We start from the raw sequence: 13,910 nt of genomic DNA, 5'->3' as shown, positions 1-13,910 counted from the left end.
TTTACTGACATGTTAGTTATCTGGGCACGAGGAGAATTGGCTGTAAATTCACAATTCATGGATAAATGTAATCTACTGTATACCGTCATGCATATGTAATCTTTACACATTCAAAACACTAAAAGGACTGATGACTTTAAACCAAGTATTCTTTTTACCTTAGTTGCTGTTTGTATTTAGCTTATGACAATTTTAGCCTACACATCCCACATTTTCCCAGATCCCCCTCTTTTTATGTAGTCAGCTGGTAATTCTGATGCATGATTACATTAGAAACTAAGACAAATGTTTGATGAATACGTTTCAATAATGTGATGTACCCGTACTATCATATCAAGTATCAAAACATAGCACAACCCTTTCTATGTGTATTAATAAATAATACGTGTATATGAGTATGGAAGCCTGTTCTTATGTGATTATTGAATGCTTATGAACATCAGGAGAGCTGAGCTGTGCCCACCAAGCCAAACATGGACCCCACCCTTATCAGATGAGACCAGACTCACAGAGCAAGATGTTTCACCACCCAAACATCACATACCATCCAATCATACACAACTTACTGGGTGTCACATCGATCTGACAGCCCGACCTGGTGGTCGCCTAACGCATGGAGGGAAGAGATAAGGAATATTTCTAAAGATAATAGTGCAAGCTTGCTTCATCCCCACAGATCTCCACAGAGTTTAACACCTAAGCAGAAGAGCAGAGCCCTCGGACGACTCGCTAAAGGGTGTCTCGTCTTCTAGGACTTTTGGACACAACTCAAGACAAAAGGCAGATGAGGTAAGAAAAGAAAGAATATCAATAATATAAATTGCAATCGTTCAATATATTATGTGTGCTGGGTTTTCTATAATGTTCTAATGTTATATCACTCCTGCTCAGGCCGGTGATCTCATGTGAAACAACAGTTCTGAAACATATCAACCAAGAGACCACGGTAAGTTTATTCTATTCCTCAAAATGATTGTGCTTGGTTCTCAACAATAAACATACATGAATGCATTCAACATGTATTCTGGCTAAATATAATTATGTACAATTTAAAACAACTCATCTGGACCAAACTCTGTGGTCTGGACTTGCACGGACTTGCATCGCACATGCGCAAGCATGAGACGGTAGCGGCGTAAGTGTTTTAAATACAAAAATTAAAGGTCCCATATTATGCTCATTGTCAGGTTCATACTTGTATTTTGTGTTTCTACTAGAACATGTTTACATGCTGTAATGTTAAAAAAAAAATTATTTTCCTCACACTGTCTGCCTGAATATGCCTGTATTTACCCTCTGCCTGAAATGCTCAGTTTTAGCTAATTTCAACGGAATTGCGTTGCTAGGCAACAGTTTGGGTGCTTGTTTACTTCCTGTCAGCTGATGTCATTTACATACACTGCAACCGGAAATAAACTGGGACACATTAAGAATGTTTACGTTTTAAAACCGTTTAATGGTCTAAATATTGTATATTTGTGACATCACAAATCCTGACAGAAATCCTGACGGCTTGTTTCTAATGCACAATTTCTGAATATGGGCTGTGCGTATTTCTCCGTGTTTCAATACTTTCACAGTATTTATATAGCACTTAAACCTGCTTTATACTATAACAGACATGACAATCTCACTTTATACAATATGGGACCTTTAAGTTAAATTATACTCCATGAGTTGTGTGAGAGTTTGTAAACAGATGTCTTGATATATATGTTTTGCTGTTGTTAAACCTGGACCCACTTCAATTCATGAAGGATTTACTCCGTTTTTGGAAACACGCTGTGAGTAATTGATATTGGCTGCAAATGGTCATTTCTATGGATGAAGTAAGCAGTGGTGTAATGTTACGTAGTAATAATACTTTGTTACAGTAGGCCTTTTTCTGGCTTGGTTTTACACGATATAGGATGAATTGTGACTGGCAAAGTGATATTCTATCCCTTTTCATGACCAATAGAGCAAAGACAACAGAACAGCTGGATAACTCAAACAGAACAGAAGTGGACAATGGAAGACGACAAGCAATTAGAAGACGAACAAACAAAAGCCATCATGAAAACCAAAAGGGAGACTATTAAAAGACAAAGACAATTGTCATGTCAAATAATGGGGGAGATTGAACAACTTTGGGAAGAGACACAAAGAGAGAGAAATGAAATGGACTACCTGAAGACGAATACAGAGCAGCAACAGAGGGACATTGACAGACTGAGAGCTGAAAAATATGAGCAGCACTTATTGATTAAAAGACTGAGATCACAGGTAGAAAATGTTATTGAGAAACTCGAGGAGAGTAAAAATGAAGCTGCTCAAGAAAAAATGCAACTTCTGAAACTGCAGACTGAAATACACCAAGAGAGGGAAAGGCTGGAAAGAAGACGTAATGAGCTCATTAGTGAGCGACACAAGTTGGAAATGATCAAGTACGATGAGACAAAATCACAAGAAAGTAAGGAACCCATGGAGCGGGAGATAACGGAGAGGATGATGGCCGACAGTCTGCTGAGTCTCATTAACAGAAATAAGGAAATAATGCTTGAAGCAAAACAGGCAAAAGAACAAATGGAAAAAAACATGGCAGACGTAAAGCAAGAGTTAGAGAGAAATAAAAAGGTTGTTTCACAACATAGAGATCAAATTGAGCACATCAAACATAATGTGAATGTGAAAATCAACAAGATGAAGCAAAGGTGGACAGAGATTCAAAGAGCTGCTGAAACGCAGAGAGCCGTAGTCCCGGAGATGGAAAGCAGAGAGAGACAGAGAGAAGAAAAAGACACATTTGACAATGTGAAGGTTAAACTCAGCCGAATCCAGGAAGAGATGGAGAAACTTTGGGACGTGCTGGAAGACACTGAACTGGAAGCACAGGTCCAATCTGAAAAAGATGAGATACAAAAAATCAAGACTAACATACAGACTGAGAGAGAAAACATAAAGAGAGACAGGCAGGTAGCTGAAGCAGAAATGAATGCACTGAAGAGTGTGAGGGAGAGTACCGAGAGGCAAACGCAGCAGCTGGACGACTTGTTACAAAGGACAAAGAAAGAATTAAGAGAGAAAGAAGTGATGAACTCTGAGATTGAAATAAAGAAAAAGGACCTGGCCAAAATGATGAGAATGAGCAGGAGACAAAAGGAAGAGATCAGCAAGATGATGGAAGAGACTGAACATGCTAAACAAGACTTGGAGGAAAGAAAAGCTAAGACTGAGGAGCAGAGGTCAGAGAGCACGGGGGACAGAACCAGAGACATAATACAACATGAAGAAAATCAGTTTGACGAAGACGACACAGACCCAAGCACCAAGAATAAAGTGAACACTGAGATGAAGAGCGTGATTCTCCAAGTACAAGAACTCAGACAGAAGCTGCGTAGGGTGAGAGAAGATACCGAGCAAAGCAGGACGGACTTTACCGAAGAAAAGAGTCAAATCCAATGGATGAATTTTCAAGTTAAGAAAAAGAGACGAGAGCTTGACCAACGGCTGGAGAGGACCATGAGAGAGAGGGACGAGTTAGAGATCATGAAGGTAAAGATTCGACGACACAGGGAGGAGGTTGAACAAAAACTGGAAGATACAATAACTACCGTTCTGACTGTGGGTGAGATAAAAGCTAGCATTGAAAAAGCTGCTGCAGAGATGAAGAACACCAGGGAGGAGATGCTTGGAGTCCAAAGAATGATGTATCACAACAAGGAAGAGGTCAAAAAGCACATGGTAAGTACATTTTTCTTATTTTTTTCCCTTTTAAATTATCTAAATTTTTAGTCTTTCAAATTATTCTGATGTATAAAACAGAGAATTTCTACACATAGGCCTAGTGATTTTAACTTCCACCTTGTCGTCGTCGCCTGTGTCACATTCTGACACTGCATATTAAATCACTCATTCATTCCTGCTTGATATTTGACTCAGCGGGAGAATAGAAGTCGTCATCATTAAACAATAAGGAAGTACTCAATGAATATAACCGAGGATAATTTTAAAAACAAATACAATTAATGTCAAAGTAAAACTGAGACAGTTCTTTGGATTGTTGACCTTGGTCGCTCTAGAAAGAATAAGAAAAACAATGACAATTCTGTCTTTTTTTTTGTGAAGGATAAGATCACTGCCATTAAAGCTCAGGTCAGCAGATGGATATTGACTGAATCTGCAATCAGGAAGACTTTTTCAGGAAATACATCTAAACTTCAAGAACTACAGAAAGAAACAGACAGAGACCCTCTCAGAGATCAAACATTGGAAACTCAAACTCAGAAGGTTTTCTTACAGATGCAGACAGAAATTCATGAAGAAACAATAATGGATGAGGATCAGACACAATTAGTGACACATGTAAGAGAAGTGGAAAATGAGATCTCCAAACTCAAGGAAAGAGAGGAGGAGATAAGGGAGCAAATGAAGTACACTATGGAGGACATGGAGGAAAAAAATCAAGAGATTAAAACGATCATAAAGGAAATAAATGACCTGCAGAGCCGGAAACCAGAAACTGAAAATGGTTTCCAAATGAGAGTCTGGGAAAGCACCACTGTTTTCAAACATGACATAATTAAATATGAGCTGAAAGTGCAAAAACAGGAGAATGGCAATAAGGTGAAACAAGAAGTTATTGATGATGTTCACAAGCAAAAACAAAGTCAGGAGTCAAGAGAAGATATACAGACACGTACCGAGGAGATAGACGGAGGTCGTGATGAAGAGGACACAGGAAGTGTTGATGTACAAAGACTTAGTGCGGAGATTTATAGAACACAAGAAATCATGAAACAAGTAAAACTAGAACTTGAAAACCAAGCTGAAGAAAGAAATATCAACCGACATCAGAAGGATGAAGAGAGTGGCATCGAAGGATTGATACAAGACATGCAACAATTCCAAGAGCTTTTGAAACTGCTAAAAACTGCAATGAGTCAAAGTAAAATGCATCAGGAGGAAGAAATGAGCAACATGAAATCGATGAAGATCGCAGCGAAAAAACAGGAAAGAAAACTGGATCAGAGATTAGAGAAAACTTTGAGAGAGAGAGACGAATTTGATATTTTAAAAATAAAAATGCAGAGACAAACTGCAGAGACTGAGCAGAAGTTGGAGAAAATAGCTAAATTTAAGAGCACCATAGAGAAGATTGTTGCTAAGACCAGACAGAAAAGTGAAAACATCGAGATTATAATGAAGGAAACTGAAGTAAAACTGAGACAGTTGGAAGACCTCAACTATAGGTTTGAGGCTACAAAACAAGAACTTGAAAACAGTCTTTGTTTAATATTCCAGAAAAGAGCTGAACTTGAACAATTCAACACTGACGTCATGCAGAAAAGGGATAGAGAATCTACCTTGGAAAGCACAGAGAGAGAGAAGGGAGGCATAAAGAAACGTGACAGAACTGAAACCGATACAGAAAGGGACACAAAGACCAGAACGGGCAAAGAAATGGAGGAATTGGAAAATGACATTTTCAGACTCAGATCAGAAAAGGAGAAACTAGAGAAGGATATAAAACTGACGACTGACAGTTTGGATCAGAAAAACAGTGAAATTGAACAATTGAAAAAGGCTCTAAGTGAGCAAGTGAAACAAGCGACTGAGAGAGAGGAGATGTTGAAACAACAGATTCAAGTAGAGAAGGAGAATGTGAGAATAGAAAGACAACATGCTGAGGCAGAAATACATGAGATGAAGCTTTTAAAGGAGAGTATCGAAAAACAGAAACAGGAGCTTGATGACAGGGTGCGAACGGTGGAAGTGGAAGAAATGAAAAGAGAAAAGGAAGTACCGAGGAGAGAGACCAAAAAGAGAAGAAGAGAATTGGACCAAAGACTGGAAGAAACCGTGATACAGAGGGGTGATTCAGAAATGTTGAGGATTAAATTGCAACAGCAGAAGGAGGACCTGGCTGAGGAGAAGCAGAGATTCAAGGATCAGACTACTCTTATCCAAGAATACGGAGAGCATGAAAAGCAAGAGGAAAAAAGCATCATGAAGAACGATGAAATGAAAGCCATAGATTCCATTATTGACCTTCAAAACACGAGACAAAAGATTCATGAACATTTGGAAATAATTAGGAGGGAAATGGGAATTCTGGTAGATGTAAATGTTCAGTTAGGGAAACAAAGAGAAGGGCTCAAAGCATTAAAAACTGAGAACAGGTCTGTAAGACAGAACATGAGCCAAATAAAACATCACATAAAGATGGACTTTGAAAAAATGACAACACAAGCAAAAGCAGAGACGGATGAAATGGTCCACATGAGGAACGATATTCAAAAACAAAAACAGGGGCTTCAAATCAGACTAGAAGAAATAAAAAGAGAAAGAAGAGAGATGGAAGTGCTGAAGTCTGAGTTGGAGATCGAAACAAGAGGAAATCAACAAATGATTCGAAAAGGCCTTCGAAAAGAGCAGGAAGTTAAACAGATGTGGGCAGAGGTCAAAGGAGAGAGAGATGCCCTCAAGAGGGAGACACAGAGGTGGAAGAAACAGTTCGACCAGCGATTGGAGAGGATCAACCGAGAGAGGGATGAGCTGGAGATCATGAAACTGAAGATGCAAAGACAAAAGGACAAGAGCAAAGTAGGAATGGAAGAGTCCAGGATGGCAACTGTCACAAATCCAATTCAAAAGCACTGGGAACTATTTCAGACATGTATCGAGAAATGCAAAGTCATGAAAAAACAGAGTGAAGATTTGAGTGGAGCGATTAAAGATGAAAAACGTCACATGAAGGCCCGAGCAAAGATAATAACCCAGGGAAGAGAGGAAGTGGAAAATATCAAGATGGAGATTCGAAGACAAAAGGAAATGATGATATGTGCTTTAAAGGACATGAAACAAAAGCAAACACATTTGGAGATGAATATCATAAAAGAGCAAAAATCAATAGAAAAGGAAAAGAAGAGAATCAAAGAAAAATCTGAAGAGTTAGTCCTGAGAGAAAAAGAGCAGGAGAATAAAGAGGAGCTTCTCAAAGCTGAGGCAATGATGCTCAAAGATGAATGGCAGAAAGAAAATAAAGAACGCAAAGAAATGAAGAGGCCAATCAGTACTGGGAGAGAGAAAAGATTAAAAATCCACAGAACTAAAAGGAAACTAATGCAGAATAAGGACGATGAAGCAAAAGAGATCACAAAGGAAGTCCAACGTGGAAAAGAGCAAAATGAAGAGGTGAAAGTGATTAGTGACTCTGAGGACACACTGGTGTTACAAGTGAATGAACCACTTGAAGATGACATTGAAGAGAAGGCAGACATTTTAAAAAGAGAAATACAACAACATGAAAAACTTGAAAAAACACCAGGAAAAGAGAAATTACAAAGTAAAAGGAAACTGAAGCTTTGGTTTAAAGAATCAGACCATGAAAATCTAAACCAGCAGAAAGACAAAGACCTGAAAGACCTGTCTGGGACTGAACAGTTGAAAGGCAAACAAGATGTCCATGAAGACATTCACGAGTTAGAAGAAGGTGAACATGCAGAAAAAGACAAAGACGTGCCACAAATGAAACAGATTGAGCAGGCAAAAAGTGAACTGGAACCAGATAAAGAAGAAGTAAAAAGGGAAAAGAACATTAAGGTCTTTGAAAGGGAAGGTGAAATAAAAATGTCAGATGTGGTCATTGAAAAGGACAATGTGATTGAACAGTGGAAGCCAGACTTTGTTAAAGAGCATGGAGATATTGAAAGACAGAAGGTACAGCTGAAGCAAGACAGAGAGGATCTGGAGAGAGAGAGTGAGGTGATGAACAAAGAGAAACTGGACTTGGAGCTGATGAGGTCTGACATCCTGAAACAAAGAGACATGTTAGAACAAGAGAAAAAAGATGTAAAAGAGCAAAGAGACAAATTGGAAATCACAAAGTGTGAGCTACAAAAGAAGACAGAACATGCAGACAGCCAGTTTGATGAGATAAACAGAAAGGAAAGCAACATTAAAGATCTGACCCTTCAGCTTCAGACAGAAAGAGACAAACTTGAAAACGTCAGGAAGCGAGAACTCAAGGAAGACGAGTTTAAAAGAACAACACAAGAACTGGAAACCAGTAAGAACAGTGTACTGGCAGAAAGAGAAGAACTGGATGTTTTGAGGAAGGATCTCAACAAGAAGAGAGAAGAGGTTGAAGCTGCCATGAACACCATCAGTGGAGAGAGAGAACAACTCAATCAGATGAAGAGTAGTACTGACATGGAAAGACGGATGCTTGACATTGAAAAGGAAAGAATGGAAGGAGAAAGGTCTGAGCTGAAAATAAGAGAAGATCAACTCATAATACAAATTAAATCAGTTGAAACTCTGAGGGAAAAACTCAAACATTTCAGTGAAACAGCACAAGAAAATATAAAATACAAAATGGAGGGATTAGCACAACACACTGGAGATGTCCAGAAGCTGTGCAATGTGTTGGAGGAAAAGCAAACAGAACTTGATGATAACAGAGAGAAATTGCTTGGTTACATCCAAGTGTTTAACAGAGAAAAGCAAGTTCTTATTACTATGATGTCAAACATGTTCGAATACAGAAAAGAAATGGAAGGTCAGGGGAAGACAAAGGTGGTTTTGGAAACACAAGATGGTGAAAAAGTAAAGACAGAGATGACCCAAGAGAGAGAGGAACAGAAAAGTGTCCATGAAAATATGACCAAAGATCAACTGGACTTAGAGCTGATGAAGTCAGACATGAATAAACAAATAAACCTGCTAGAGCAACACAGACAAGAACTGAAAGAGAGAAAAGATGAGCTTCAAATCATAATGACTCAGATAAACAGAGAGAAAAGCAACATTAAAGAGCTGGCCCTTCAAGTTCAGACAGAAAGAGACAAAGTTCAGAATGTGATGAAAATTATTACTTTGAAAGAAAAAGAAAAACTGCTCAAAGATGCTGAGATAAAGAAACAAACACAAGAACTGTTAAACAACAGGATCATCATGCTAGAAGAAAGAGAAGAACTGGATGTTTTGAGGAAGGATCTCAACAAGAAGAGAGAAGAGGTTGAAGCTGCCATGAACACCATCAGCAGAGAGAGAGAACAACTCAATCAGATGAAGAGTAGTACTGACATGGACAGACGGATGCTTGACAATGAAAAGGACAGAATGGAAGGAGAAAGGTCTGAGCTGAAAATAAGAGAAGATCAACTCTTGAATAAAATGAAATCAGTTGAAACTTTGAGGGAAAAACTTCAACAGCTGAATGATAGGATGCAAGAAGACATGAGAAAGAAAATGGAAAGATTACAAACGAACAATGAAGATGTAGTAATGCTGTACGCTGTGTTGGAACAAAAGCTCACAGCTCTAGATGTACAGAGAGAAAACATGGCTCGTTGCACTGAGCTGTTGGAGGGAGAAAAGAAACGTCTAAAAACTACACTGTCAGACATGGTCATCCAGAGAGAAGACATGGATCAATGGAAGCAGAAGTCTGAGTTGGACAAACAAGATCTTAACAAACTAAAGCCAGAGCTGAAGCAAGACAGAGAGGATCTGGATAGAGAGAGTGAGATGATGAACAAAGAGAAACTGGACTTGGAAATAATGAGGTCTGACATCCTGAAACAAAGAGACATCTTAGAACAAGAGAAACAAGATGTAAAACTGGAAAGAGACACCTTGGAAATCACAAAGTGTGAGCTACAAAAGAAGACAGAACATGCAGACAGTCAGTTTGATGAGATAAACAGAGAGAAAAGCAACATTAAAGAGCTGGCCCTTCAGCTACAGACAGATAGAGACAAACTTGAGAACATCATGAAGCGAGAACTCCAGGAAGACGAGTTCAAAAGACTAACACAAGAACTGAAAACCAGTGAGAACAGTGTACTGGCAGAAAGAGAAGAACTGGATGCTTTGAGGAAGGATCTCAACAAGAAGAAAGATGAGGTTGAAGCTGCCATGAACACCATCAGTGGAGAGAGAGAACAACTCAATCAGATGAAGAGTAGTATTGACATGGACAGACGGATGCTTGACAATGAAAAGGACAGAATGGAAGGAGAAAGGTCTGAGCTGAAAATAAGAGAAGATCAACTCCTGAATAAAATGAAATCAGTTGAAAGTCTGAGGGAAAAACTTCAACAGCTGAATGAAAGGATGAGTGAAGACATGAAAAAGAAAATGGAAAGATTACACCAAAACAATGAAGATGTAGTAATGCTGTACGCTGTGTTGGAACAGAAGCTCACAGCTCTAGATGTACAGAGAGAAAACATGGCTCGTTGCACTGAGCTGTTGGAGGGAGAAAGGAAACGTCTAAAAACTACACTGTCAGACATGGTCATCCAGAGAGAAGACATGGAACATCAATGGAAGCAGAAGTTTAAGTTGGACAAACAAGATCTTAACAAACTAAAGCCAGAGCTGAGGCAAGACAGAGAGGATCTGGATAGAGAGAGTGAGATGATGAACAAAGAGAAACTGGACTTGGAGCTGATGAGGTCTGACATCCTGAAACAAAGAGACATCTTAGAACAAGAGAAACAAGATGTAAAACTGGAAAGAGACACCTTGGAAATCACAAAGTGTGAGCTACAAAAGAAGACAGAACATGCAGACAGTCAGTTTGATGAGATAAACAGAGAGAAAAGCAACATTGAAGATCTGACCCTTCAGCTGCAGACAGAAAGAGACAAACTTGAGAACGTCATGAAAACGAAAACCTTAAAACAAGAAGATCAAGAACTCAAAGAAGACGAGTTCAAAAGACTAACACAAGAACTGGAAACCAGTAAGAACAGTGTACTGGCAGAAAGAGAAGAACTGGATGTTTTGAGGAAGGATCTCAACAAGAAGAAAGAAGAGGTTGAAGCTGCAATGAACACCATCAGTGGAGAGAGAGAACAACTCAATCAGATGAAGAGTAATACTGACATGGACAGACGGATGCTTGGCAATGAAAAGAACAGAATGGAAGGAGAAAGGTCTGAGCTGAAAATAAGAGAAGATCAACTCTTGAATAAAATGAATTCAGTTGAAACTCTGAGGGAAAAACTTCAACAGCTGAATGTGAGGATGCAAGAAGACATGAAAAAGAAAATGGATAGATTACAACAAAACAATGAAGACGTAGTAATGCTGTACACTGTGTTGGAACAGAAGCTCACAGCTCTAGATGTACAGAGAGAAAACATGGCTTGTTTCACTGAGCTGTTGGAGGGAGAAAAGAAAAGTCTGATAAGTATACTGTCAGACATGGTTGTCCAGAGAGAAGACATGGAACATCAATGGAAGCAGAATTCTGAGTTGGACAAACAAGATCTTAACAAACTGGAGGCAGAGCTGAAGCAAGACAGAGAGGATCTGGATAGAGAGAGTGAGATGATGAACAAAGAGAAACTGGACTTGGAGCTGATGCGGTCTGACATCCTGAAACAAAGAGACATGTTGGACCAAGAGAAACAAGATATAAAAGAGCAAAGAGACAACTTGGAAATCACAAAGAGTGAGCTACAAAAGAAGACAGAACATGTAGACAGTCAGTTTGATGAGATAAAAAGAGAGAAAAGCAACATTAAAGATCTGACCCTTCAGCTTCAGACAGGAAGAGACAAACTTGAGAATGTCATGAAAACAATTATCTTAAAACAAGAGCAACACAGACAAGAAATGAAAGAGAGAAAAGATGAGTTTCAAATCACAATGACTCAGATAAACAGAGAGAAAAGCAACATTAAAGAGCTGGCCCTTCAAGTTCAGACAGAAAGAGACAAAGTTCAGAATGTGATGAAAATTATTGCTTTGAAACAAAAAGAACAACTGCTCAAAGATGCTGAGATAAAGAAACAAACACAAGAACTGCTAAACAACAGGATCATCATGCTAGAAGAAAGAGAAAAACTGGATGTTTTAGGGAAGGATCTCAACAAGAAGAGAGAAGAGGTTGAAGCTGCCATGAACACCATCAGCGGAGAGAGAGAACAACTCAATCAGATGAAGACAAGTACTGACATGGACAGACGGATGCTTGACAATGAAAAGGACAGAATGGAAGGAGAAAGGTCTGAGCTGAAAATAAGAGAAGGTGAACTCCTGAATAAAATGAAGTCAGTTGAAAGTCTGAGGGAAAAACTTCAACAGCTGAATGAGAGGATGCAAGAAGACATGAGAAAGAAAATGGAAAGATTACAAACGAACAATGAAGATGTAGTAATGCTGTACGCTGTGTTGGAACAAAAGCTCACAGCTCTAGATGTACAGAGAGAAAACATGGCTCGTTGCACTGAGCTGTTGGAGGGAGAAAGGAAACTTCTAAAAACTACACTGTCAGACATGGTCATCCAGAGAGAAGATATGGAACATCAATGGAAGCAGAAGTTTGAGTTGGACAAACAAGATCTTAACAAACTGAAGTCGGAGCTGAAACAAGACAGAGAGGATCTGGATAGAGAGAATGAGATGATGAACAAAGAGAAACTGGACTTGGAGCTGATGAGGTCTGATATCCTGAAACAAAGAGACATGTTAGAACAAGAGAAACAAGATATAAAAGAGCAAAGAGACAAATTGGAAATCACAAAGAGTGAGCTACAAAAGAAGACAGAACATGCAGACAGTCAGTTTGATGAGATAAACAGAGAGAAAAGCAACATTAAAGAGCTGGCCCTACAGCTTCAGACTGAAAGAGACAAACTTGAGAACGTCATGAAGCGAGAACTCAAGGAAGACGAGTTCAAAAGACAAACACAAGAACTGGAAACCAGTAAGAACAGTTTACTGGCAGAAAGAGAAGAACTGGATCTTTTGAGGAAGGATCTCAACAAAAAGTTAGAAGAGGTTGAAGCTGCCATGAACACCATCAGTGGAGAGAGAGAACAACTCAATCAGATGAAGAGTAGTATTGACATGGACAGACGGATGCTTGACAATGAAAAGGACAGAATGGAAGGAGAAAGGTCTGAGCTGAAAATAAGAGAAGATCAACTCTTGAATAAAATGAAATCAGTTGAAACTCTGAGGGAAAAACTCGAACAGCTGAATGAGAGAATGCAAGAAGACATGAGAAAGAAAAGGGAAAGATTACAACAAAACAATGAAGATGTAGTAATGCTGTACACTGTGTTGGAACAAAAACTCACAGCTCTAGATGTACAGAGGGAAAACATGGCTCATATCACTGAGCTGTTGGAGGGAGAAAAGAAAAGTCTAAAAACGATACTGTCAGACATGGTCATCCAGAGAGAAGACATGGAAAAACAGTGGAAGCCGAAGTTTGAGTTTGACAAACAAGATCTTAACAAGTTAAAGGCAGAGCTGAAGCAAGACAGAGAGGATCTGGATAGAGAGAATGAGATGATGAACAAAGAGAAACAGGACTTGGAGCTGATGCGGTCTGACATCCTGAAACAAAGAGACATGTTAGAACAAGAGAAACAAGATATTAAAGAGCAAAGAGACAACTTGGAAATCACAAAGTGTGAGCTACAAAAGAAGACAGAACATGCAGACAGTCAGTTTGATGAGATCAACAGAGAGAAAAGCAACATTAAAGATCTGACCCTTCAGCTTCAGACAGAAAGAGACAAACTTGAGAACGTCATGAAGCGAGAACTCAAGGAAGACGAGTTCAACAGACAAACACAAGAACTGGAAACCAGTAAGAACAGTGTATTGGCAGAAAAAGAAGAACTGGATGTTTTGAGGAAGGATCTCAACAAGAAGAGAGAAGAGGTTGAAGCTGCCATGAACACCATCAGTGGAGAGAGAGAACAACTCAATCAGATGAAGAGTAGTACTGACATGGACAGACGGATGCTTGACAATGAAAAGGACAGAATGGAAGAAGAAAAGTCTGAGCAAAAAATAAGAGAAGATCAACTCTTTAATAAAATTAAATCAGTTGAAACTCTGAAGGAAAAACTTCTACAGCTGAATAAGAGGATGAGTGAAGACATAAAAAAGAAATT

The 13,910-nt window shown here is 39.0% G+C and overlaps 1 protein-coding gene across 1 annotated transcript in view; it reads left to right on the top strand.

The window, feature by feature from the left end:
• Positions 1-676: 676 nt before the first annotated feature.
• Positions 677-13,910, top strand: part of LOC119476036 (nesprin-2-like) — a 30,555-nt gene continuing 17,321 nt past the window's right edge. Inside the window, exons 1-7 of the mRNA XM_037749211.1 lie at positions 677-789; positions 892-946; positions 1,961-3,723; positions 4,108-8,096; positions 8,973-9,154; positions 9,491-9,598; positions 10,379-13,782. Of these exons, the coding sequence (XP_037605139.1) occupies positions 2,011-3,723; positions 4,108-8,096; positions 8,973-9,154; positions 9,491-9,598; positions 10,379-13,782 (9,396 nt within the window). The 5' untranslated portion in view covers positions 677-789; positions 892-946; positions 1,961-2,010. The remainder of the gene's footprint in view (positions 790-891; positions 947-1,960; positions 3,724-4,107; positions 8,097-8,972; positions 9,155-9,490; positions 9,599-10,378; positions 13,783-13,910) is intronic.

Source organism: Sebastes umbrosus, chromosome 17 (assembly GCF_015220745.1).
Source record: "Sebastes umbrosus isolate fSebUmb1 chromosome 17, fSebUmb1.pri, whole genome shotgun sequence".
Taxonomy (NCBI): Eukaryota; Metazoa; Chordata; class Actinopteri; order Perciformes; family Sebastidae; genus Sebastes; species Sebastes umbrosus.
Note: the sequence above shows the minus strand (reverse complement) of the source record. Positions and strands in the feature narration are given on the sequence as shown.